Source organism: Natator depressus, chromosome 1, assembly GCF_965152275.1.
Source record: "Natator depressus isolate rNatDep1 chromosome 1, rNatDep2.hap1, whole genome shotgun sequence".
In the NCBI taxonomy this organism is placed as follows: domain Eukaryota; kingdom Metazoa; phylum Chordata; order Testudines; family Cheloniidae; genus Natator; species Natator depressus.
This window is the reverse complement of record NC_134234.1, coordinates 274,831,716-274,858,416: the sequence shown is the minus strand read 5'-3', so window position 1 is coordinate 274,858,416 and position 26,701 is coordinate 274,831,716. Positions and strand designations below refer to the sequence as shown.

Here is a 26,701-nt window from a genome sequence, read left to right as displayed (position 1 = left end):
CAATTTAGGGTCATTAGATATCCTTCTACATAAAGTTGTTGGATTTGCTTTATAGGCAGAAGTCTCAATTTTCGCAATTTCTCTATCTCTGACCAGGTTTTTTAACACTTTATTTCCTTTTCCTAGAATTCTGAATTAATTTGGGAAATTTCACTAGAAGTTCTCTTCTCAGGAAGTTTTGTTTATTTATTTATTTATTTATTTTGTGCAGGGGAGGGTAATATTTCCATCATGAGCTACAATTTCTTCTGCTTTTTCTGACTTATTTTTCTTGAAGGAATAGTATCATTACAGAAGAAATTCCTAATGGGAAGCTGGGTTATTAAACTACCAGAGTGATTAGGTCTGTTATATATACCTGTTTCATCTCAAACTTGCTACAGGATTTTCAACAGAAACCAAGCTGCCCAAAATTCTTTGAAAATTAAAACACCATAAGAAAATTTACTCATTCAACATTTTAAATACATAGCTAAAGTGCCATTAGAAGGAACTGTATAGCAGCCAATTAAATAAATTAATAAAAACCAATTAATTGGTCTTTCTGTGGACTCATGATGACCCACACATCAGAGAGCTGGTGCTTTATCAGAAAAGTATATATAGTCCAGCATCTTCATTCTTGAAATCTGTTACAATTAAATGTCATTAAATTTTCGACAATCATTTTCATTAGAGAAGTTTTATTTAAAACAAAAAGTCTGGTTTACTCTAATTGATAATTCTTCAACAGAAAACACTTTCATTTCCAGAAAATTGTTACCCTTTCAATACAAGTACTTAAGAACTTTTGCTTTGAAAATATACAAGTCTCCAGGGCTGTGTCCTTCAGAATCTATTAAGCAACTTCAAATGCTGAGCTTACTTGTAAAACATGTGAATGTAGAGGGGAAAATGTCTGAGATAGCTCTCTCATCTTTTCAGATGTTGTGCAAGACAAATAGGTGAGATCAAAGATGCAACTTACCTTGTTAACTATACAAAAATAGTCATAACACTACTGAAAAAAACTGGTATATTCTTCAAGAACATTTTCAGCCATTTACACCAAACTCTAAATTGCTATTTACCATGTTGTAATACTGTAAAGGGGTACACAACCCTGCACTGGAAAGGAAGAGGTTAAAGAGCTACTTTGGGCCCAGGCAGCCCCACCTCACCTCAAATTTTGGTGGATGAAACCTTATCAAGAAGTGAAATATTTCAGAAATAAATGTCAGAACATTTCTAAACTGTCTATTCATATTTTATGTGATAACAGTTCTCATTTATTTCATATGATTTACCTTTAAGTATAAAAGACAAGTTATTCACAACATCAAATGCCCTTCAGAGCAACTGCATATATTTGGATTAATCCTCCATTGACACAGAAAAAGTTCTAAAGCATACATAGTTTAGTTTCATATTATCTGTATGATACTTCAAAAAATCAATTAGCTTAGCATCCTAAACACTAATGAAAGCAGAAAAGTCTTTTAGATAACTATGATGCTACAGTATGCTGCTAGGTTCACTATTTTTCAGAGCAACAGATATGCTTACAAGAGCCACTTGACTTCTCTTAACAAAATGAGACTCTACAGTTGATTAAATGCCAACTGCTTCTCAGATCAGTTAACAACAAAAAACATGTTGGCATGTCATTTTTACTACAACCTATGTACATAGTAGGCAACTCTAGAACGCACATAGGCCCCAGTTGAACAGGTGCTGAAGTCAATTGGAGTTGTCACAGGGAGTAAAGTTAACCACCCATTTAAATTTCTGCAGGATTGGGACCTTAATTAGTATAATTAAGGGATAGCTTTTCAATGGCACAATTTCCAGGGAGGATCAGTGCCTCACTGTCCTTTGTGCCTTTGAAATCTCTCCCTTGAGACTTCAATCAAAAAACTACTAAACAAAGATGCAATCTTTTCAGTACAGAATTTATTGTGCCCTTCTGAGTTTGCCCTCCCCTACAGATGTTAAAGTGCACTAATAATTAGCCATAAACAGATTCATGGACCACCTCCAACTGGCAATAAAACACAAGTTTTGTTGACCTGTGATACGGGACTATTGGCTGAAAAACTATGAATTGATGATTCTTCAGAATTTAAGATACATGATCTAAAGGGAAATTGTTAATCTGAAATTTAGAGCGACAAGGAGGCTGAGGTAATATCTTTCATTGAACCAACTTTTGTTGGTCAGAGAGACAAGCTTTCATGCTCACACAGAGCTCTGCTTCAGGTCTGGAGCGGATTCATCTTATGTCTCTAATATCCTAGGACCAACATGGCTACAACACCACTGCATACAACTTGAAATTTAGTCAGTTTGAAAAAACAAAACAAAACTAGCTAAATGCTGTTTCATGTGCAGGTGATACAACTATCCTCACCCATTTTTATGGTTTTAACTTCCATTTTTCCTCTTTTTTTTAATTTATAACATGAGAGAGCCACACAAACAAAAGGAGCTCTAGATCCTACAACTGGATCTGTTAAACACAGACCTCTGTAGATTCCCATTGACACTAATTAGACTCTGCAGGGGAGTCTACTCTAGAGGATTGCAGTGTGGAATAGGGCTTTGCTGTCTACACAGGGAAACAGTGAAACTGACAACACACAAACTGCTGCAAAATGGAAAAAAAAGAAATATTTGTATTCTAATCTCTTTCAGTTTGAACAATATTAGGTAAAAATGTTTTACCTAACTAAAGTCTGATTTATTAAGTTCACACTGTCTACTTAAATAGCAATGGGTATTTAAATTATGTGATCTAATGAGATGCTCAGCAAAGCAACATAAAAATACTGACTACTCCTTCAGGTGTTACATTTAGAGGATTACACAATTAATTTGGGGCTAAATTGTCACTGAGTCCAACATGACTTTCTGGGGAGTAAAAGGGCACAGGCCACACTGCTGCATGCAGCCTGCCCAAATCACAACTCCAGGTGTTGGGGAGATTAGCAGTTTTTTTGGAGCCTCTCTTCCTTCACAAGGGACAGGAAGTTGGCTGAGCCTTGTCTTTACTCCCTCACTGTTACAATGTGCTAGCCAGTAGAGTAAAGCCAGCGTAAGAAGGCAAGTTAGCTGAAGTCTGTCAAGGGATGCAGAAAAGTACTTCCATCCCTAGAATCAAGAAAGCAGGGAAGGAATTGTGAGAAACTCTGAGTTGCAATTCCTTCCCAGGCCTCCTCCAGGCACAATTACACATGGCCCTTACTCAGGATTTAGAGTAAAACATTAATCTAGCCCTTCAAGATTATTGCATCATATTCCGTATTTGGAAACTTATTATAAAAAAACCTGACCCCAGATTATTTTGGTATATGATATAAAGATATTATTTTAATTTGCTCATTTATTATCTGACTTTCAAAGTGATAACTGATAACAAATGTATTTTACATCTGTCACAGAGTATGCAGCAATACTTTAAATCTGAAGTATTAAAAAAAATCTGTGACAAGGAAATGCCCTAAAGGACAATAGGGTAAAAGTTATTATCTGGAGATTTTAGATTGAGGCTGAGAATATTTAATTACAATATCGTATAAGTAAAATGAGAGGATAGTTTTTTGTGTATCTAAGGAATCAATTTATGGTTAGATCTTAAAAGTGAACTTAAAGGGTATTTTAGAATTTTTTTTTAATTAAGATTCTGTATCTTTACCAGAATACATGAATAGAAATAAATATTTAATACATTTAAAGCCAAATATATTTTAAAATTACTCACCTTCACCTCCAGGATTTCATGTCATCACAAACACCTAAAATGCTGTAAGTTACGCAACTTCCTGCTCAGCTTTGGGGGCTTGGTGGCAAGGAATTAAAACTCTCCAGAAACCTGAACCTCATATTGATAAGGAATATTAAACCCTTCACTTCACTTTGAAAATGATGTATGTAATCATGGCAAAGCTGCTACATGCATTCTGCTAATTCAAAGCAGACAGATAGTTGTTTGTATTTATTCATTTCAAAAGCATTTCAGTGCATCATTAAAAGAGAAAATCACCTAATAATTCTTACTACTTTTTCTAAAAAACTGAATACTGAATTGGAATCAACTGCCTGGTGATTATGTTGTGCTCTACCATGTGAAAAGCTGAGTTTTGATCACTGAACTCAGGCTCCTCTTCTGTGTTTAAAGAGGCTAGGAGTATTCCAAATGTGGCAGTCAGTCTAGACTGGGGACAAGCAGGGGTAGTTCTTGTGTTTCAATGATGAGGCCGATTGGCCTGCTAGAAGACAGCATAGTTCAGTTGATGGAGTACAGGACTGAATGTAAAAAGATTTGGATTCTGCACCATTTGAGACCTGAGTTGTATGACACAGCTAATTCACTGGGTAACACTTCTTCTATGTGTGTGTGTCTGTGTCTGTGTCTTTTTCCTCACAGCAAAATGGATGTAATAGTATTTACTGACCTCTGTAAAAGTATACCAAGCTCTATGGATGAAGAGAGCTATATCAAATACTAATCATACTTATCCTCTTAAGTCCAAAACTCAGTTCAGCTTTAGCTATGGAGCCACAACCGATGCCTACATAATTATCATTTTTAAAAAAGGTACCCCTATTGGAACTCCCTGTGACACTGCACCCCATATTCTTCACAGTGATATAATTAGGATATGTTTTGCACAAAGTATTCCTTGTGAGGTATTATTCTAGAAGTCTCTATCTACTAGACATTAATATCTCATTGGATTGTACGTGCTATCATTGTATTTGAAATTATGAAGTTTGTCTAGATATGTGTTACTGAAACATGTTGTGAGGTTGAAAACGCCCACAAGCAGCCTTTCAGGTACAACAGTAAAAAGGCCAATGTTAATGGCTTATTGAGGAAAGGCACACCAGCACAAGGATTACCCCAAGAACTGTGTGCCATAGAAACCTCTCCTAGATAGCTCTACACAGTGGGAACTGTTTGACCCAGGTCACAGCAAAAGAGCTTTCCAGCAAGTGGAAAGAAAATATAAAATGGAGAAAATGACATCATGATGGGTCCTCACTCTTCCTACAACAACACACCTGGAAACACCTGAGGAACAAAGACTGAACTGGGGGAAGTGATGGTTCCAGGCTAAAGGGATTTTTAGCCTGTGAATGGAATACCTGGGGATGCCAACCTGTAAGCAAGTGCAGCTTACCCCTTAAGAATCTGTAGCTTGCTTGTATTATTCTCCTATGGTGAGAATCTGCTATTCATAACCCATCTATTTAGTATATTATTTGTTTATTTGGTAGGCAATCTGCTTTGATCTGTTTGCTATCATTTATAATCCCTTAAAATCTATCTTTTGTAGTTAATAAACTCATTTTTGCTTTATCTAAACCAGTGTGTGGCAATCATAACTCAGGGGGAAAAGCTGTTGCATATTCCTCTCCACATTGAGGGAGGAGGTGAATTTTATGAGCTTATGCTGTACAGTTCCTGTGCAGCACAAGACGGTATAATTTTGGGTTTATACTCCAGAGGGGGGGATGCCTAAGGAGCTGGGAGTAGCTTTGCCATTCAGGGGCTGGTCAGAGAGCCTACTTGTAACTGCAGCTGGCTGTGTCCCTACCTGTATGTATGCAGGTGAAAGTGCAGACTGGAAGGCTTTGTAGCTTGTCACAGCAATACAGTGTGAAAGGGAGCCCAGGCTGGTGGGTCAGTGGGGCTCAGTGGTACCCCATTTCCAGGTGACACCCTGGGGGGAACTCATCACACTCATCACACTCATCACAGTAATCCAGACTTTAGAAGGAATTCAACCTTCTGAGTGATGAGGCTAACATCATGACACTAGGAATTCTCACTAATCTCTAGGATTGCTCTCCATCCTTCGAGAAGCTTGGCATGGGCATGGAAAGACAGTACCAGTAAAAATAAAAGGAGGAGCAAATTATGTTCCCCTGCAAGATCTATCCACAATGGATAAACACTTTGGTTTAGTTATTGGCTTCTGCTTTGGAGTCCTTTGACGTGTGCTCTTCTGCTCCAGGTTTTCTTTCTTTGAGGAATTGCTTCAAAGATAGTGAGTTTTATACCATGATCTGAAGCTGGTGAAAATAGAATTAATCCTGATTTTCTTGCTGATGTTGATCTAGAATCAAGGCTTTTCCCCAGCTACCTCATATTTATATCTGGGATCTGTTGGCCATATGTACCAAATGATCATAGCTTCTGTGATAGTTACAGGAAAGAGAGATTCCTATCTGATAGCGAATGGGGAGCTGGTGGAGGCGGCAAAGTCTTAGTTTAATATTATCTCTTTAGCTCTTTCTACCCAGAACATGACTGAATCTGTATTACACACCATCTGAAACTGTGTGTCCCCAGACTGAATTACAATATTCTTGTACTCAAGCTACTACTGCAGTCAGGCCTTCATCGAAGACTCATGTGATGTTACTGTTGACAGCTACTGAAGTTGTTCTTTTTGTTCAAGTACTTTTAAAGAAAGTCATGGATTTTATTCTCTATACTACCTATAGTTTACCAGGTGTCTGTGTATGTGTTACCACAGATCATGACAGTGCCAGCCAAGGCTTTCGGCCTATAGAAGCAGTGTGTACCTTCTGATCTAATGAGATAAACCAAAACTGTCCACTGAGCCAATCTGAGATTCTAGATTTAAGCAAGGTGAAGCAGACATTCAGTTATTAATCTTAAATAATTGCCTGTCTGCCTACTCATTGTATGAGTGACAGTGGTGGAGACAAGGCATTTCAGTGACTCAATGAAAAGCAAGGAGTTACAAACATTACCAAGTATAAATGAAGCATTTTTATTTTGCTTCCTCATTTAGCTCATGCTTATTAGCACTTCCCTATTTGCTTAATCCTAAAACCAGAGAGGCTGCCAAAAATAGATAACATTTTCACATACAAGGTTTAAAAATACTTTGGGAATAATTTCTTATTAAAATGATCAGTGAGCCAAACTGCAAGTCACACTCTTCTTACATACACAATATACCGCTGGTGTTTCAGATACCGTCGGACATGACATCTTCACTTTGTATTTACATTTTTTTTGTTGTTGAATAGTTTACTGAGCTAACTCTGCATCAACAGTACATTTTCAGCACCATGGACACTTCATAATTATTGACTTTGTTCCATAGTAACACAAAGCAGAAGCATCTTCACAGTACCTGAAATTGTGACTAAATTCAATGTTTTATACTGTGACATTGCAAGAGGTACAAAGTACCTAGAGTTAAAATATTTTCTTTTACAAGAAACAGTCATATTTCGCTCATCCTTTATTCGATTTATCACTTGAAAGAAGTAAATTTCATGGGAGCAGAAGTCTTTTTTACTTGATTCTGTACAATTCATTTTAGTGTATAACTAAAAACAGATAGCTTTGATATCCATGAATTAATAATTCTATTTTCTCAAGTGGAAATAGTGAATCCGTTTTTCTCATTTGTTTGCATATTTTAGCAAATCACAATACCAACTGAATGTTTCAAAAGCATCACATCCCCATAAACCCTCCACTAACATTCTTTAAAATAACTACCCACCTGATATTGAATTAGACAAGAACAGATGAAAAAGAAGAGAATTTACTATATTCATTAAAGTGTCTATTTTGAATATTATAATCTGCAAATATGAAAACACCATCCCACTATTTGAGAAACATGTAGCCTTTAATGAAACCTATAAATTTTTCTACAAACACAAATTACTAAACACCAACACATCCACAAACCAACCACCAGTGAAAAAACCCAGTATTTAAATCTGAACTAAGGCAATTCAGAAGACGTGAATCAGTCATTACAAGACTTCTTTTTCATCACCAGACAGGTGAACAACCACCAAACATTTAAAGGTTTCTGGAAACCACTCTGCATGTGCTCTATTTCTGTTCCAGCTAGAGAGATCTCTGGATAGCAAACCTCTCCCTGAAACAGCTAAAAGAAAAAGGATACATTTCTGATATGCCTCAAGATTAGAGTTTAATTTTTTTGTCAAAACACTTATTAATGAAAAATGCTGCTTTTGACAAATTCAAACATTTCAGAAAATATGTAATTTTGACAAACATTCTATCAGGGAAAAAAATTAAAATAAAAAAATTTGTTTTTCAGAATTCCCAAATTGTGTCAATATTTTTATTTTCATTTTTATATTTTTACATTTCATAATAGTTAAGATAGTCTATTATTTTATGTCAAAGTATCAAACTGGGTTTACAACACAGACACTGATCTAGAAAATATAACACTTTCTAAATAATCTTTCACAGTACTAACTAGCAGCTGCCCTTCACAGTTTTAAAATAAAAAGAGGAGAAATATTTCATCTATTATATTATATTTAGACATATAATATGCACTACTTCTACCACTGACAAGTTATGAATGAATGAAAAATAAAAAAATGAAAAAATGAAAAAATAAAATTCAAAATAAGATTTCAGAAATCCAAAACTATTTTTTTCAGTAATTCTGATTTGTGGGAAATTTCAAAAATATCTGTTTCTGTTCCAGTTCAGACCAAACCCAAATTTTGAAATTTTCCAGGAACCAGAAATTCTGAGTTTCCACCAGCTCTACCTAAAAATACATCACCCAACTGCAGTTATCATTCTTATTATTGTAATGCATCACAGGATCACAGGCTATCAAGGCCTCATTGTGCTTGATGCTGTACAAATGCCCAAGTAAGAAACTGTCCCTCTGAACAGCTTTCAGCCTACATACAAGAGACAGAAAAGAGCATTATATAAGCAAAGTGAGTACATGTAAATTCCGTGTACCTTTTTTTTTAAATGTATGGTTAGGAGTGTTTTGTATATGTTTGTTTTATCCTCTAGACTGGACACCAGAACACTATTTTTCTTAAAGTATATGGAGATTCAGTATTCCCGCTAGTGAGGAACAGAATTAGTGATTCTAGCACCCCATTTAAGTCTTTACAGTTGATTCCTCAAGATTACCAGACAATAGAACCAAGTTCTCTCATCACAATCACCTTGCTGAAAAAAATTCTTAAACTGGGGCTTTGTGGAAAAAATTCTGCAGCTTCCACTTGGACAAAGTCTTCTAAACCAAATTCATACCAACCCAAAAAGCTCTACCAGAGATCCCAAGAGATGGTACTGGCCTCCATTTGCTTCAGTCTGAAATATAGTCTGGAGAAGCAGTAGCACACCGCAGAGCTGAGGAAAGTGTTCAAGACATATGAAACATACAAAGGAATAGTAATGGTAATTCTCCTTTAGTATTTTTCCTCTAGATGGTGAGGGAAAAGGTTCAATAGCATTCATAGCAAGATGGCTAAAATTATCCATCGAGGAAGAGGAGCTACTTCCCCACAAATTATCCCGACAATTTACATGAGACATTCAGTGCCGAGATCCATAGAAACTCATCTGATCTGCATTTCTCACTCCAATGGGTTATGCTTTGCCCTTTAACAAACATTACACTGAGCCTATATTTCTCCTCCATGTGCTCTCTAATTTTCTCTCATAAGGATGGTTTATTACCCAAGTCCTGCCCTGGTTCCCACACCACTGGAATACATCTTACCATCAGCTGAGTGGAGTGAGCAAACATTACCAAAATGACACAAATTGGGACAGTACTGCCACATTCAAGTCCCAATGTTTTCTGCAGAACATTAGCACTCCCTTGCTCCAGGTCTCTTTCTTTCTTTCCTTCCTCAAATTCTCATAAATGAAAACAAATGCCCATTTCAAGTCACAGTTAGCCTCCCAGTTGCCAGCTAACTTCAGGAGGGATGTACCTTAACTATAGCCCAACATCTGGAACCATGTATGCACCCTGGCGCAGATGCAGGGCCTAACATGTTGGGAGGGATGGAGACAATGCCAAGGCTCCTCCTACTGCTCACTTCCCCCTCTTGCCCCACCTGCCTGGGAGGAGAGAGTAATAGCTCTGCAAAGCCTGCTTTCCTCCTTGTGCTGCTGGGGCAGAGGAATAAGGGGGTGCTTTATGCCTCCTTATGCCCCAGCGCAGGCATGCAGAGTGGGCGACAACCTGGCCCTAACAGTCTCTCTGTTTGGATCCCAGCAATTATCTGCAGGAAACTACACTGACAGCTCCTGTTGGTTACTACTCAGCTTGAAAAGTGTTGTGGTGTGTGGATAAAGCTATTCTGGCACAATAAGCAAAAACAAAATGTAAAGTTTGTTTGGCTATTGAATTCTGACTCAAAATGATCCGTCTCCTCTGACGGAATTTCAGAGCTGATAATCCTTGCACACCTTTCTTTCTTACTGTTTCTTGCTGCCAAAGTACATAGTGGGATTTAAGATAAAGCAATCTAAGGATGAAAGATATAAAACAATCTAATAGAATAAATCCCTTCAACTGGGAGATTTCCATACACACATGTGCCTTTTAACTACTTACTAAAGCAAAAATACTACTGTGTTTTCCAGTCTCCATTCTTAACCGTAAAATCATCTCATTAGTTTAGAATCATGATGCTTGCCGTTTCTTCCTTGCTAGGGGTATATGTTTCAGCCCATAGGAATATGCAAATTTGATCTATAATTGATCATACATTAGCTATTCTCTTGGATTGTCCAAAGTAATCAGTATATATCACTGAATGTTCAGCATTCTTCGGTCTGTTAGTCAGTCAAGTTTCCCAGTGCATTGCATACAGAGCAGCAAGTCCCATAAAAAGATTTAGACCATTTTATTGAATGACTGGAAAAGATACAATGATAATTTGTAGCCAGATAGTGCCATTGATTTTTAAATAGAATGGGAGGAGTAGGGAGTGGGAGCAGCAGCTGGAGAGGCAGATTCCGGCTGCACCATTCTTGACAAGAAGCAAGAAGAGAGCCAAAAACCAGGGTACAGGCACAGGACTTTTTCATGGCTATCCTCTGTGACTATATGTCACGGACCTCAGAGGAATGCTTGGTCTGAGTGCCATGTCTTCTACAAGCTCTGCAGGGGGCAAAGCAGCTCCACTGCAAAAATGGTAAACAAATTTGAGGGTTAACTAAATATAGCCTTCAATACCACTGTATTATTATACTAATTCTATGGTATTGTTAAAAATACTAATAAAATGTCACTGGGTTCAAGCCAACATTGATTATTCTTATTGGAATCAAAGTGCCTGATCCTCAGCTTGTATAAAATGGCACAGCTGCTTTGATATCAGTGATTTACAACAGCTGAGGATCTGGCCCATTGTGAAGAAAACCAAACTTCTCTTAACAGTCTAAGTTTCTTTTTCATACTTTGTTTCAATGTATAAAAACATTTATACATTATTCATTCAGAATTCTATATGGTTTTGTCTCCGTTTGCGTAATTGTTTGTATGCAGAAAACACTTTATTTCCATCTTCTTTTCCAGGGAGACTCACATGGGGAGAAATTATATATAAGCATGACAACACTGTGTTTAACATCTCCTTATTTCAGCAGAAATGTCTGGCTTTTGTTCTCTGCAGAAGAAGAATAAAAAAGAGTACAGATCACAAAAGGAAGTGATAAATGACTGCAAGGGGCATCCTTTAAGAATTATAACTTGAAACAGTCTTCCACCCCCAACTATTTGTCAGCTGTTGTGGGTTAAAAAAAAAGCCTGCAAACATATTTGCCCCACCATAAATCTTCTACCTTCCAGGTCATACAAAAGCCACTTATATTGCTATTGAATATTTGCATTTTAATTACAAGGCAAATCACTTCATGATTGTGTCCTTGCTGTGACTCTGCCCAGATTTCTAAATTACTTTGCTACATTCAGCTTCAGGATATAACTTAAATTCTGACTAGTCCATCACTGTTATCCTCTCCTTGACATAGTTCAAATGCTGTACCTCTTTGAAAATGCCCCACAGCTATGCAGCAGCTTTGCTGCCACTGGTACTGCTTGCATTTACTAACTGGGTTTCAGGCAGTTTTCAAGTCCAGTAGCAGCCCCACTCGTCTGCACCACAAACTTCTGCAAACCAAAGCGGTCACTCCCTTGGCACTTGGTACAACAGGACTTTTATTTCATATTTAAGAGCACTAAGCTATCCAACAGTCACCAGGATGGTATGGACTTGTGACTTTCACATTGAACATGCCCTTAGGATTTTAACGCACAACATGAAAATCACAAATATGATTGAACTTGTCAAATAAATTAAGAGCATTGTTGTATCAGTAAGAAGAAATGATCCAGGGTTCAGTAATAAGGAAAATATTTATTTAGGTATGTCAAGGTTCCTTCCCCACTCTGAACTCTAGGGTACAGATGTGGGGACCTGCATGAAAACCTCCTAAGCTTACTTTTACCAGCTTAGGTTAAAACTTCTCCAAGGTGCAAACCATTTTACCCTTTGCCCTTGGATTTCCACTGCCACCACCAAACTTTATCTGGGTTCCTGAAAAAACGTAGTTTGGAAACATCTTTTCCCCCCAAAATCCTCCCAACCCTTGCACCCCACTTCCTGGGGAAGGTTTGGTAAAAATCCTTATCAATTTGCATAGGTGACCACAGACCCAAACCCTTGGATCTTAGAACAATGAAAAAGCATTCAGTTTCCTTACAAGAAGACTTTTAATAGAAATAAAAAAGAATCACCTCTGTAAAATCAAGATGGTGAATACCTTACAGGGTAATTAGATTCAAAACATAGAGAATCCCTCTAGGCAAAACATTAAGTTACAAAAAAGACACACAGACAGAAATATTCATTCTATTCAGCACAGCTATTTTCTCAGCCATTTAAAGAAATCATAATCTAACACATACCTAGCTAGATTACTTACTAAGTTCTAAGACTCCATTCCTGTTCTGTCTCCGGCAAAAGCATCACACAGACAGACACAGACCCTTTGTTTTTCTCCGTCCTCCCAGCTTTTGAAAGTATCTTGTCTCCTCATTGGTCATTTTGGTCAGGTGCCAGCAAGGTTACCTTTAGCTTCTTAACCCTTTACAGGTGAGAGGATTTTTCCTCTGGCCAGGAGGGATTTTAAAGGGGTTTACCCTTCCCTTTATATTTATGACAAGGTATAACATTCAGAGAAGAACAGACTCCCTGGAGGAACTGCCTGTACATTCAGGTCAAGGGTAGTACACAAAGGAGCAGAGGGAAATCAGCTCTAGAAACCTTCTGTAGACCAGCCCATGGACACCTCAGAGTAGACAACATCCTCTGATTTTCTCATGTCTTGCACATTGTGTAGTTATTCACATTTTCACAAAGTCTATGTAAAGAGTGCAAAACACTACCAATCAGATTTAGTAGCATTTTAAACCCACTTTGCACTGCTACAAATGATACAATGTGCAGGGCAAAGGAGAATGAGGCCCTATCACTACAATACAACATACTATGCAAACACAGAGGATTTTACAATGGTACTAAAAATGTTTCAAGACCTACCCTCTGATGTCAAGTGATTGTGTAAGGCATTTATGTAAGTACTTTAAGTAATAAAAGAAAACTGAGGGTTTAAAGAATATATATTGAATACAACCTTAGGTTATATATGTGTGTATGTATACACACACACACACATAACCTAAGGTGAAAAGTAGTTCATGGTAAGTGAAAGCCATTACAAATTTTAATAAGATCATAGAATCATAGAATATCAGGGTTGGAAGAGACCTCAGGAGGTCATCTAGTCTAACCCCCTGCTCAAAGCAGGAACCTCCTGCTCAAAGATAGGTAAGTCCTCTGTTACAGAAGGAGCATTTTGAGTCAATTACTACTTTTTCCACACAAAAAATCTGTATTAAGGAGAACTTTAAGGATGGTGAGTGAAGCACTCATAATAATAATAATAAGAAGAATTAATAATGATAATAAAAATGAAACGTAATGTCAGGATAAATATACAGCTTTAACTTTCCTCACTTCAGCTATTGCCATCTAGAAATCACATACCATTCCTTAAATAATAATATTTTTCATATAACCTTAGCCACATGTCCACAGTATCTACCAATATATTTTTGTCATTCTTGCTTACTTGTTTTTAGTTAGACTATAAAAGCACAATAGGATTTTAGTGATAGGTTATATATAAGTATTGTTTTCTAATAAGTATTATGACTTTTTTATCACCATAACACTTCACATACAAATAAAATAAAAATAAAAACTAAGTTCTTCATTTCATGAGATAGTTTTAATGTGTTAATAATTCATTGCTACACAGTACTGATTTGAAGGCTAAGGACCCAGATGTATCTAGCAGACATGCATAGCTCTGTGCACTGGAGAACTCAAGGAAGGTTTCTCTCTCTAGTGCAGAATTATTTCATAAGTTCCACTTGGGGTGGTTCAAATACTCTCTGGCCACCACTCAGAATTGTACTTACATGACATGATATTACCTTAATAACTGAAAATTACAAGACAATTTTTAATAAGTATTTCTGATGGTACCATCATTATGGAAATCATTTTTCTTATGCAAAGATACCAAACATAGAGATCTCATATTTGGTTTGTTGATAGATTTTGTTGAGACAAACTTCAAGACAAGTCCGAAGATAAAAGATTCCATAGTTCTAAAGTTATGAAAATTTAGATTGGACAATTTCTTAGCAAAGACTTCCGATTTCACAAAAAGGCAAGAATTTTGACTGCATATAGTGAATATACATTGACAGATACATACATTATTTTACAACCAGTGTTTTTTCAGCTTAGCAAAGCACAGAAGCTTTGTGCCCTATTTACAAAGCAAATTTGAAGTTTGAAAGTTCAGCTACTTTTGAGATATCCCTCCAGAATATTTTTTAAAACTTGGGTAAAATATAATTTTGCAGCTCGTAAGGTGCATCCCATTGCATGATGAAAAACATAGTTAGAAATACTACCTTGCTTAAGCCATGCTGACCCCCATCATCACATTATGCACATAATCATTGTATTACAATGAAATTCAATACATTGTGCACACAGTGGAATGCATGTACCAGCCAAAGAGGAATTTAATGTTAGTAATATTTGGACTTTGACATTTATAAGTTACATTAAAGATAAATTCTTATTTCAAGGACTGATGGCAAATTAAATCATCCATGTACAGCAGCCGCAATGGTATCTTCCTATACAAGGCAAAAGAAAAATTAAAAAGAAAAGAAAAAGGAATATCTGCCTTGTTTTACACAGCTACACAAGTATACCAAGTTTTACATAAAAGAAGCTAAATATATTCATGCCCACGCAAATAAGGTGAAATAATGATTCATTGATATAGAGAAGCCTAAAAATCTGCATTTTATTTGTTTTTATTAAAATAAATCTTTATTAAAATGGTATAATTCCCAATTAATTGTTACTGTCATACAGCATGTAACTCCTTTATATAACCTCATCTCAGAGTAGTCTTCTGTTTTAATTGCTTTGATCGAGTATACTCTAAGGATCAAAGCAAAGAGACTTGTTTTGATGATAACAAGCAGTTCAGCAAATACAGCAGCCCAGATCAAAATTTAACACTATCAGAAGTTCAAGATGATTCTCCTGAGTTGAAGAATATAGTGACTGATATTTTCAGAGTCTCTAAAGAGTCCATGGATGTCTAAATACTGTTTTCTAATACCTGTGTAACACTTTTCCTGAACACTGGGTGACCAGGACATCAAGTGTATGATATGCCATAAATATGACTTTTTGAAATAAATAAATAAATAGAGGCTAAGTTTGTTCATTCCAGTTCATGTTACATATGGAAATTTAATTTCATAAACACTGCAATTCATTTGAGAGAAAATGTCTACATTAGCATAACCTGCTTAAAATAAATCATGCAAAAAATTTATGTGAATTTGCATACTTATGGCACACTTCATAATCTCCTCTCCTTTGATGCGTATTTAAACATTTCAGTTGTTGAGGAGAAGTTGATTCCAAGTCTTATCCTTCATCTTTCCTGAAGTGCTATTTTAGCAAAAATTGAAAGACATCTGAGTATTAAATGAAGAAAAAGCATAACTCAGCCCTCTGTATTTTAACCCATATTAAATTAAGTTGATCAGTCATAGCATTTAATTAAAAATCTGGTAAATGCTTTCCCCAAAATCTTTTACACAGATCTCTAGTGGTTTTGGCTCTGCCCAATGGCTGAACTATGCTAGCTACATTTATACAAGGCAACTATGACTCATTGGCCTGCAGTGTCTAAATATGTCTTATTTCCTAAGAATTTCAGTTTAAAAGTATGTAACAAATATATGATTTGTGCACAGGCTTCGTTTCTTTTAATACAGTAGTAGGAATATACGGATAATATTACATGCTCAGATTCTGAGTCAGTGAAGCTATTTTAACAGCTCTGTTATTAATAACCACAGTTTAGGCCTGATGCTGCAAACCTTTCCTCGTGGGTTTAACTTTAAGCATATCTGTAATCCCAATGCCTTCAGCAGTACTATTCATGTGCCTAAAACTAAGTACATGTATATGAGTTTCCAGGGCCCTTATATAGTGCCTTAACTTTGTATGCCACTTTACAAATATTACAATAAGAGATGGTCTCAAAGACTTTACTATCTAAATTAGACAAGTATAAAAATATGTAGCTAACGGGGGGAAAAAAGAGAAGGTAACAAAAGGTGGGACTAGGGATTAAACAAACACAGATTCATTATTAAGCAAATCTTACCAATTCTTATCTTTTTAAAATACAGGTTGAAGTAGGACAGGAGGAAAAGAATAGACAGCACAGGAATGGAAGTCAAAGCTAGAACCAAAGCGAAAGAAGTGAGTGGGGTCTGAGGTGAGATTTAAAGAAGAGAGGGGGGTGCTTTACATATACTTAATTTTTTTATTTACTTTTTAAAACTATACATATTGTTTTCACTATATAACATCAGGTTCAAAGCACACGGCAAGAAAATATAACACTATAGGAAGAAAGATATAATTTGGGGTCTTTTTTTAAAGAAATGGTCTCCCAATGGCACCCAGATGCATTAGTACACAGACAACCTATCCTGTTAATAGCAGCTTCATTTTCCAAGATCAGTCAGTGTTATATTGCTCACTTAGCATCCCTAATTAGTTAATTTCTTCCTTTAGATTATGCAATCTCACCCCAAAATCCTATGGATAAATAAAGTAGTTCTTGAGAGACATTTTTGTTCATGTGAAAATGAATGCTATAGCCTGGGTATTTATTCTAACCATAACATAAACCTACATAAAACAGCTTTCTATCAAGTTGCTATCAGAGGCTCTATGGTCAAAAAATAACACATGATGAAACAGCCATGACTGAGCATGTTGACTATACTGACCCTTTCAATTTAAGAGGCTCAGAAAGAATACCTGATGCCAATAGTTGTGTAAAAGATCCCAGCTGCAGGAGACTGTAAAGAATGTTTAGATCTCAGTGTGTGGAAAAAGTAGTCATTCTGCAGAAAAACAGCCCTGGGGCACTCATGTCTCTGAATCATTGCCAGGATCAGCAGATATCTGCTGTGAGGTAGACACACACTGTTTCAGCACAGCCCTGAACTATCAGTAGATATCAGTGTAAGGATGGCATGATTAAAAATAATAGCTTAATAGAGGAAAGGAATATGAACTAAAAAATGTATACAGAAGTTCTTTCAAGTTCAATAGATGTAATAAATGCATCGGGTGCTAAGTATCTTAGTATAAACTTTGTATCATCATATTGATTGTTCTGGGAAGGTACTCAGTTTGTTATACATTTAAGGTGCTATTCTCGAATCCTGTATAGTAATTGCCAAATGAAGACTGATACACATATTTAAGCATGGAGATATTTGTTTTAAAGCTGAGCTGAAAGAGATAGTCAGTTTAAGTCATGATGGGTTTGAATGGTTATTCAGGGCCAGAGTGCTGTAGGGTGCACTTTTGTCAAGCCTTAATGTGGGATTACCTAGTTTTCTAGATTGAAGGCATTAAAGATTTCATTTTTTTGAAATAGGTTAGGGATAAGAGATTTTTACATCAAACATATCACAGTTTTGTCAGTAATTTCTTACCTTTAGCTATAGCACAGAAGACTATTCACCTGCATAAGGTGATAGTTGGCTGCACACTGAAACCCTTAATAGTCCTAACAATAGATTCCTGCAGCGCTGTCTATTGCTCACATATTACTACTCTCCAAATGAATCACATTGAAGGCCAGACAGCATTAACCTACATTTAGAATATTAAAAACATGTCTCTATCAGGATGGGTACATTACATAAAGTTTCAAAAATACTTTTGAATTTTACAATTTGAAATTTGTGATGATGCCAAGAAAGTGTCTATTCTTTACTAAATGCGAACACTAATGCAGCTCTGGCTACGAAATTACAAAATCCACTGAACCTGAGAAGGATAATATTACTGAAAATATTCAATAATAAAAACATACCCAATGCAACTCCACCTTCAATTACAGACAAAGTAAGTAAACTGATTTGTGACAATACTAATTTCTTACATCTCTTCTTCCCCAAATAAACAGCAATTAACACACAGATTTCTTATCCTATTTAGCTTACTCTTATTCAAAGTTTACCTACATTTTAACTTCCAGATAACCGATGTTATTAAATACACTTACCTGAAAAGTATAAAATCGGGTCCCATTAGGAGGATGCACCTTAGGGGAGCCAGAGACAGTGTTCATATCTGAGAAAATCATTTCTGATCACAGACACAATACAATCCACAAGGAGATACAGACGCAGAGTAGAGTGCTAAGCTTACAGATAAATCCTTCATATATTTAGGGAGGCAACTGTATGAAATGAAATCTGCTTCATCCATTCACATACAGAGTGACAGCATTTTGAATTCCCCACTCCTACATTTGTGAGCTGTACTGTAAGGTCTTCAGTCACTGACCTTTGAGTGCAGCTAGTTCTTTAGAACATGCAGGACGAATAAAAATGAGAATTGTTGAAGAAAAGAAAGCTAGAACTACAGTAAACAGAGCTTGGGCAGAATCTGGCAATGCTTTGGACCTGCCCATCTGTTCCCAGTGATAATCACCTCCCTCCACCACAGCCTAGCAAAGTGATTATGCTAAGCATCCCAGTTAACCAATAACACAGTTTCATTTCAAGCAAGCAAGCACAGTGTAATGCAGAGGACCTCTTCTGACTAACCTGGAGCATGTCTGAGATTCTGTTTATAGCTATGTTTGATAACAGTGATTATTTTATCATTTCAGTTATTAACAACCATATTAATTCTTACTTTTGCTGACCATTGTTTTATTTTAAACATTTATATATGATTTTTGCATTGTCTTTTTACCCAGCTGAAAAAAAAAACGTGTTGCTCTTCATATGAAAAAAAAAATGTCCAAACAAATTTGTGGCTTATCTCCTATAGACTGAGAACATAATGAAAGACAGGGATACAGAAATAAGGTCAGTTTATATTTCTATTGACTGTTAACGGTTAATGCAACACAGACTTCTTTTCCCATTATTTGTCCCTTATCTTTAGAAATGGCTTCAAAAGCGATACTAATTATAAGGGTGAAATTATTTTACATTTTTCCTCAGTCTTCACGTTTTTCTCAAAGCCGCTCTACAGAAACCACGACATCTCATTTTAATAATTCAAAACACAAACTATTGATTGTAAAACTGATCTACAGGTGAACATACACTGTATAGACATTTCTTGGAGATATTTCTTAAGAATAAATCCATTCCTTTTTTTTTAAGATCACAAAATGTTACTTGCAAACATCTATGCTGAACAGGCAACAAGGATTCATTATGTTACTTGTTCACACACCGATTGTTCAGGCGACAGGAAGGCATAAAAGATCATATTCAAATGACCTGGCACCTTTTAACAGAAAAAAGAAATGTTCCATTTACACATAATTCAAAGGTGGGGTTTGAGGAAAGGATGGAAAATAGAACACAGCTAGAAAGATAGAGCCTTTATGTTCTATCAAGCATGTTACCTTTATGCAAAATTTTAAAAATGAGAAAGAGCTTAAGAAATACAAATTTAAAAATGGAATCTGTCAAAAAACTAAGAAGCTGCCAGGCTGCCAGCTTGGTTCTTATTCTCTTTCTGCATTTCATTCTGAATAATTGTAATGTTTTAAAGCAACTCAATATAATATAGTTCCTCTGCTTTTATAATGGTTAATAGAGGGCATATATTCCCACATATACACAGATGCCCTTTTCTTTAAATTTGCATGCTGACCTCTGCTGCTGTCCACATTATGGTATGATGTGTCCCATAACGATATTTTGTAAACCAAATTCCCCCTTTGTTCCAAGTCTTTCCAACCACTCCCTTTTAACTCTACTCAGAAGTGGCCATAATTAATCTAGAATTGTTATTTCGACCCATTCTTGTACTGAAGCTTGCAAAAGCTACTCATAAGTCTTTGCTTGAGAAATAGAGTATAGAAGCTGCACAGTCTATTTTTCCCCCTTTATTTTGGAAAGAAGGACTAGGCATGGGGTTATGCATTTGGGTCACTCAACTGGCCAAAGTACAAACTCCAGATCTTTGGTAATCTCAGTAGGGAAATTTTCATTCTGAGCTACTATTTTGTTGCTTTATAATCATCCAAACAAACATCTGCTGCTATTTCCCCACAGTTTCATGAATAAACAGCGTTTTGTGTAGATTTGAAGACTAAAGGGACTAGTATGATTGTCTAAATCTGACCTCCTGCATACATAGGCCATAGAATTTCACCTAGTAATTCCTGTATCAAAAGTCTATATCTTCTGTTTAAGATAGAGCATACCTTTTAGAGAGACATCCACAATCTTGCTTTAAATACTTCAAGACCGCATCCTGTTGGTAAATTGTTCCAATGGATAATTATCCCCACTCTTAAATAAACTGCATTTTATTTCTAGTCTGGATTTGTAGAGTGTCAGTTTCCAGCCACTGGATCTCATTATGCATATTTCTGCTACAGTAAAGCTCCCTTTACTATCCGAGATCTTCTTCCCACCAAGCTACTTCTATACCATGATCCACTCACCTCTCAAATTTCCCTTGGAGCAACTAAATAGATTGAGTTACTTTAGTCTTTGACTGTGAGGCAGGTTTTCAGACTCCAAGTAATTCTTGTAGCTCATTTCTGAACCTTGATCAATTTGTCAACATCCTTTTAAAGTCTGGGCATGAGAACTAAACACAGTGCTCTAGCAGCAGTTTCACTAATGCCCTATCCAGTGGTCTTGGCACTGCCCTACTTCTGTTCAGTATTCCCCTGTTTGTAAATCCAAGGATCGTATTTGCTCTCTTAGCTACAACATTGCACTGGGAGCTTATTTTCAGCTGGTTATCTACCATAACCCGTATGACCTTGCTTTCCTAGCATCATTGCTTTTCTAAAATACAGTCCCTCACCCTTTAAGTGTGACCTACATTCTTTGTACATGGATGTATGAGATTGCATTTGAGTATTTTAAAGTGTTGTTCAAATGAACCCACCTTACAAAGTCAGCCAGATAACTCTGTAGAACTGATCTGTCCTTCTTATCTACTACTCCAGTAATCTTTGTTTCATCTGCAAATTTTAACAGTAATGATTTTATCGTTTCTTCCAGATAACTGTTATATTGAACAGAGGGATGCCACTGGAAACACCCCTATGGTAGATAATTCTTCATTTACAACTACTTTTTGAGCTCAATCAATTAGCCAGTTTTGAATCCATTTAAGATGTGCTACTTTGATTTTTATGATGCTATTTTTTAAAATCAGAATGCTGTGCAGTACTCAGTCAAATGCCTTATAGAATTCTAAGTAGATTTCCAAAACTCTAACAGCGCCAGAGGGGTACCAAAGGGCCATATATTCCATCCCCTCACCCCAATCTCAACAGGAAAAAACCTAAGTTTGATCTCCACCCAGGATCTCCCTGACAGAACAAAATGCATGTTTCAAAACTCAGCTTTAAAAAATAACTACTATTTTGTCTCAGGCTAGTTTATATGAATCGTTTATTTTGTTGACCACTTTTTGAACTACATCTTGCAAATCTACATCACTTTTATATAAACCAAGCCAAAGTTTAAAAAGATTCTCTGCAACAAATACTGGTGCACTGAAATTTGGTAGCCAGGGCTATGACATCCCAAACCTTTAGAACAGTAATATTCTTTAAGTAGCAGCATTCCTTTGTGGGCCTGACAAATGCTGGATACCAGCCCTCATATCTTATTGGATCTGTCCGGGAATGGATTTCACATGCAAATGTCATTAAAAGAAAAGGAATTGTCATTTGTGGTCTGACAGAGATAAAGTAAAAAAAATCCAAATTAGCAGGTCGTGGAATTCAACAAAAGATGCACTAAACAATGGTTAGGCAAATAACACTTACGACATTTCTGGCAAATAGCGAGGTAACCTTTTTGAGACCTAGACCGCTTGAACACCATTGGTCAATCAACTCCTCTGGAGGGAGCACACTCTGATAACAGAAGTCCTTCACAGACTATAAACTCTTCCTTTATAGGCCATATCTGTTGAGATCAAGTGTCTCTCCACTGATGACCATCCTCCCAATTCTGAGAGTTGGAGCTCCTTGGGTTCAAACCCTACCATTACAAGCACCATTAAACTTCAGGGCAGTGGGATAATTTTGCCCTGAAGGTTGGGGATGGGGGAGAGACAGAAACATTCCCCACAGTTCCAGAGGGTCAGCTTCTTTCAGTGCAGTCAAAAACAGTCCTTTCTTGTAACCCCTTAAAAACAAACAAGAAAGTCAAAGTCACCTCCACAATGCTTACTTTAGTGTCCTGCTGGCGTTCTTCCTTTGACTGGCTTCTATACTGTGCTGGAGCAGACTTCAGAGGGTTCACTGAAATATCACCCTCCCACTAATCGGCTGGCATATGTGGAGAGTACTGAGCACTGTCGTGCAAAGCCGATTCAAACTCTACTCTCTGTCTCCTCTGCTGTTTATCTTTCCAGCCAGCAAAACATTTTGGAGAAAAGCCCTCCCCCAGAAGTGGAAAATTGAGGTAACGTCAATAGCTTTCTTCCACAGAATTTTTATGCCCATGCCAAGAGTCTTTTCCTCCCTGGTTTCTCGGCTGAAGCTGAAGCTTTTCACCTTTGGACAATCTAAACAAGTCCTAAGTCAGGTCCCTGGCTCCTCCTGACTCTTAACAGGTTTCTCAGAGGATGCTGCAAGAAAGCCTCTAAGGACTTTTCTTGTTGGGACTCCTGTATCTACATTGACAGTCTGCAAGTCTAACTTAGGTCTTCCCCTCCGAAGGCTGGATTCCTGAAGCTTCCCCTTGTTACCACCTATTCCTCATGGCCTAGAAAGCTGCCTGACTTATCCCTTTCTTCCTCTAACCAAAACCTGGGGACCCCTGCTTATTTCCCACTCTGATGAATTTCAGTTGACTATGATGGAGATTGTTCCCCACTGCACTGATCAGTCAGGGTTGTCCATCCAGATCTCCCCCAGTCAGTCCCGAAGCTGCAGCATCTTAGTCCCAGGCTGGCAGAAGGACAGTAATGGCCTTTTTAAGGGTCCAAAATAATACCTTGTTTTGTGCATTGCTATGAGTATATGTCACACTAGATTTAACTGCAACTTAATTTTTATGTTAAAGAAAACTTCATCTTCAAAACACCATTTTGCAATGAAACACAGGACTATGCATTAGACAAAGAATAAAACAAAGAACATTGTTTTTATCAACAAAAGGCAGTTTCTTCTAAATGGTTTCCTATGCTAAGGGTTAAAACGATAGCAACATGTGATACAAAGTGCATGTTTCTGGATAATTACAGGTCTAATTTGATAAAAAACTAGTGATTTAAATCTTAACTCAAAACATCTGTTTTTCCATTGCTGTTCTCTACCTATTCTGGCAAGGGAATATGCCATACAAGAGCTAACATGTTTAACAAGCTAACCACATTTGGCAATTAATAAAAAAGCTTCTCCATTGATGCCTTACATTTTTGCATATGCACACCCTTTAATTTTCTAAGTATTTATTTCATACATTTTGTAGCCTTTGATTAATTTGGAGTGCAAATTGCACAAGTCACTGATAACAGGTTCTTTACCAGGCAGCAATGTAAAATTTATTATGAAGTATGAGATTGTTGAGCCACACACAGAAACTTAAAAACTGTAATTAACATCCAAATAATTCCAAACATAAGCATTAGCATACAGACAATAGATATACAGAAAGTCACAGTCCCCAATACTGGCATACTCACAACACCATGGAGACTGTTGGAAACAAAGATAGAAGGAAACTGTAAGCAGGGATCACCATAAATGGGATGTGATGATCTAGGCTGTCTCTATCTTATCATCCTAATGAACCCACTAGCAGTTAGACATACACCTTATTTTATACCCACACCTGTCCAGTGACTATATTTGAATTACCTCCTGGCCCACTGTCCATGCGTGGCATTTTGTGGAACCATAACTTGGGCCTTATTGCTGACATAGGCTGTTTGCATCAATACATTTCCCAATATTTCCAACACGCTAATGCAGTTAACCTCATGGTTACAAATTCCAGAAATCCCCTATTTCAACCATATTTTGTTCTTTTGTAGTTTATGTGTTTATCCCCACTGCACACATTGCAAAAAGCCCTTATAACCTTATTACCTAGGTCAAACACTCATCCTACCTTATAATACCTTATAATAATGGCCATGCTAACTGCCAGGCCTCACTAGGCCTCTTGCTTATAGCCAAGTCTATTTCCAAAAATATTTTAAACAACTATTTCCCCTACTTAAATTAAGTTGTCATGGGATAAGAGGGAAGATCTTTTCATGGATTGAGAACTGGTTAAAAGACAGGGAACAAAGGGTAGGAATAAATGGTAAATTTTCAGAATGGAGAGGGGTAACTAGTGGTGTTCCCCAAGGGTCAGTGCTGGGACCAATCCTATTCAACTTATTCATAAATGATCTGAAGAAAGGGGTAAACAGTGAGGTGGCAAAGTTTGCAGATGATACTAAACTGCTCAAGATAGTTAAGACCAAAGCAGATGTGAAGAACTTCAAAAAGATCTCACAAAACTAAGTGATTGGGCAACAAAATGGCAAATGAAATTTAATGTGGATAAATGTAAAGTAATGCACATTGGAAAAAATAATCTCAACTATACATACAATATGCTGGAGGCTAATTTAGCTACAACTAATCAGGAAAGAGATCTTGGAGTCATCGTGGATAGTTCTGTGAAGATGTCCATGCAGTGTGCAGCCGCAGTCAAAAATGCTAACATGATGTTAGGAATCAGGATGTTAAAAAAGGGATAGAGAATAAGACGGAGAATATCTTATTGCCCTTATATAAATCCATGGTACACCCACATCTTGAATACTGCGTACAGATGTGGTCTCCTCATCTCAAAAAAGATATACTGGCATTAGAAAAGGTTCAAAGAAGGGCAACTAAAATGATTAGGGGTTTGGAACGGGTCCCATAGGAGGAGAGATTAAAGAGGCTAGGACTTTTCAGCTTGGTAAAGAGGAGACTAAGGGGGGCTATGATAGAGGTATATAAAATCATGAGTGGTGTGGAGAAAGTGAATAAGGAAAAGCTATTTACTTGTTCCCATAATATAAGAACTAGGGGTCACCAAATGAAATTAATGGGCAGCAGATTTAAAACAAATAAAAGGAAGTGCTTCTTCACACAGCGCACAGTCAACCTGTGGAACTCCTTGCCTGAGGAGGTTGTGAAGGCTAGGACTATAACAGGGTTTAAAAGAGAACTGGATAAACTCATGGAGGTTAAGTCCATTAATGGCTATTAGCCAGGATGGGTAAGGAATGGTGTCCCTAGCCTCTGTTTGTCAGAGGGTGGAGATGGATGGCAGGAGAGAGATCACTTGATCATTACCTGTTAGGTTCACTCCCTCTGGGGCACCTGGCATTGGCCACAGTTGGTAGACAGGATACTGGGCTGGATGGACCTTTGGTCTGACCCAGTATGGCCATTCTTATGTACTTGTATAGTAGTGTTTCCTTAAGCAACTTATCTTATCCTATCATACAAATGTTAATACAAAAGCCTTTATGTAAGGAGTTCCAAGATCACGTCAGAGGTGAAAGGCCAATAAGGCAAATAATTAATATCAAAGTAATGGAGGACTGGTGTGAATTTACCTGTCAAGCTGAGGAACTTTGAAAAAGCAATCCAATTTTTTTAAACTATACGAACCCAAGCCAAGTATCATCCAAGCCAATGGTAGCAGGATCAACTCCAAAGTATCAATTTGCATGCATAGTTGATGTGAGCCATTATGTTATCAATATTTTCTCCAAATATTTAAATTTCTTTTGTCTTTTCATCCCTGTGCTTTCCAAGGTTCACAATCCACACAACACATTTGTTTCTTTTACCAAAGGCAGTGAAATGGTGAGACTCTTTGCACATTTTCCAGACAGCTTTCATGTTAAACATTAACCACATCACTTCTGCTTTGTGAAGTTGTGAAAAACCCTTTCAAGATCACCTTTTTAAAATCTAGCATTCTGTAAGCACACCTTCAAGAAAGATGCGCAGAGACTCTTGTCAATGTTAAAAGTGAATTGTGTGCCTAATCTCCATGCACTGCTTTAAAATGCACCTTTATTCATTTAAGTATTCTCAAAACACTGATATTAACTGTGAGTGCTACAAAAACTAAAGTCTCTAAAACATTTAGAGAGCTAGAGGCTCTGACATGAATAATTGAAAGACACTAATCCTTACTCACAACTC

The 26,701-nt window shown here is 36.9% G+C and overlaps 1 protein-coding gene across 7 annotated transcripts in view; it reads right to left on the bottom strand.

Moving 5' to 3' along the window:
• PPFIA2 (PTPRF interacting protein alpha 2) overlaps positions 1-26,701 on the bottom strand; it is a 617,960-nt gene that overhangs the window by 433,751 nt on the left and 157,508 nt on the right. Inside the window, exon 1 of one of the 7 annotated variants that reach the window (XM_074941969.1) lies at positions 18,554-18,620. The exons of the other annotated variants lie outside the window; for them this stretch is intronic. Within the exon in view, the coding sequence (XP_074798070.1) occupies positions 18,554-18,619 (66 nt within the window). The 5' untranslated portion in view covers position 18,620. Of the gene's footprint in view, positions 1-18,553; positions 18,621-26,701 lie in introns of those variants that run through there. 7 annotated transcript variants of the gene reach the window in all.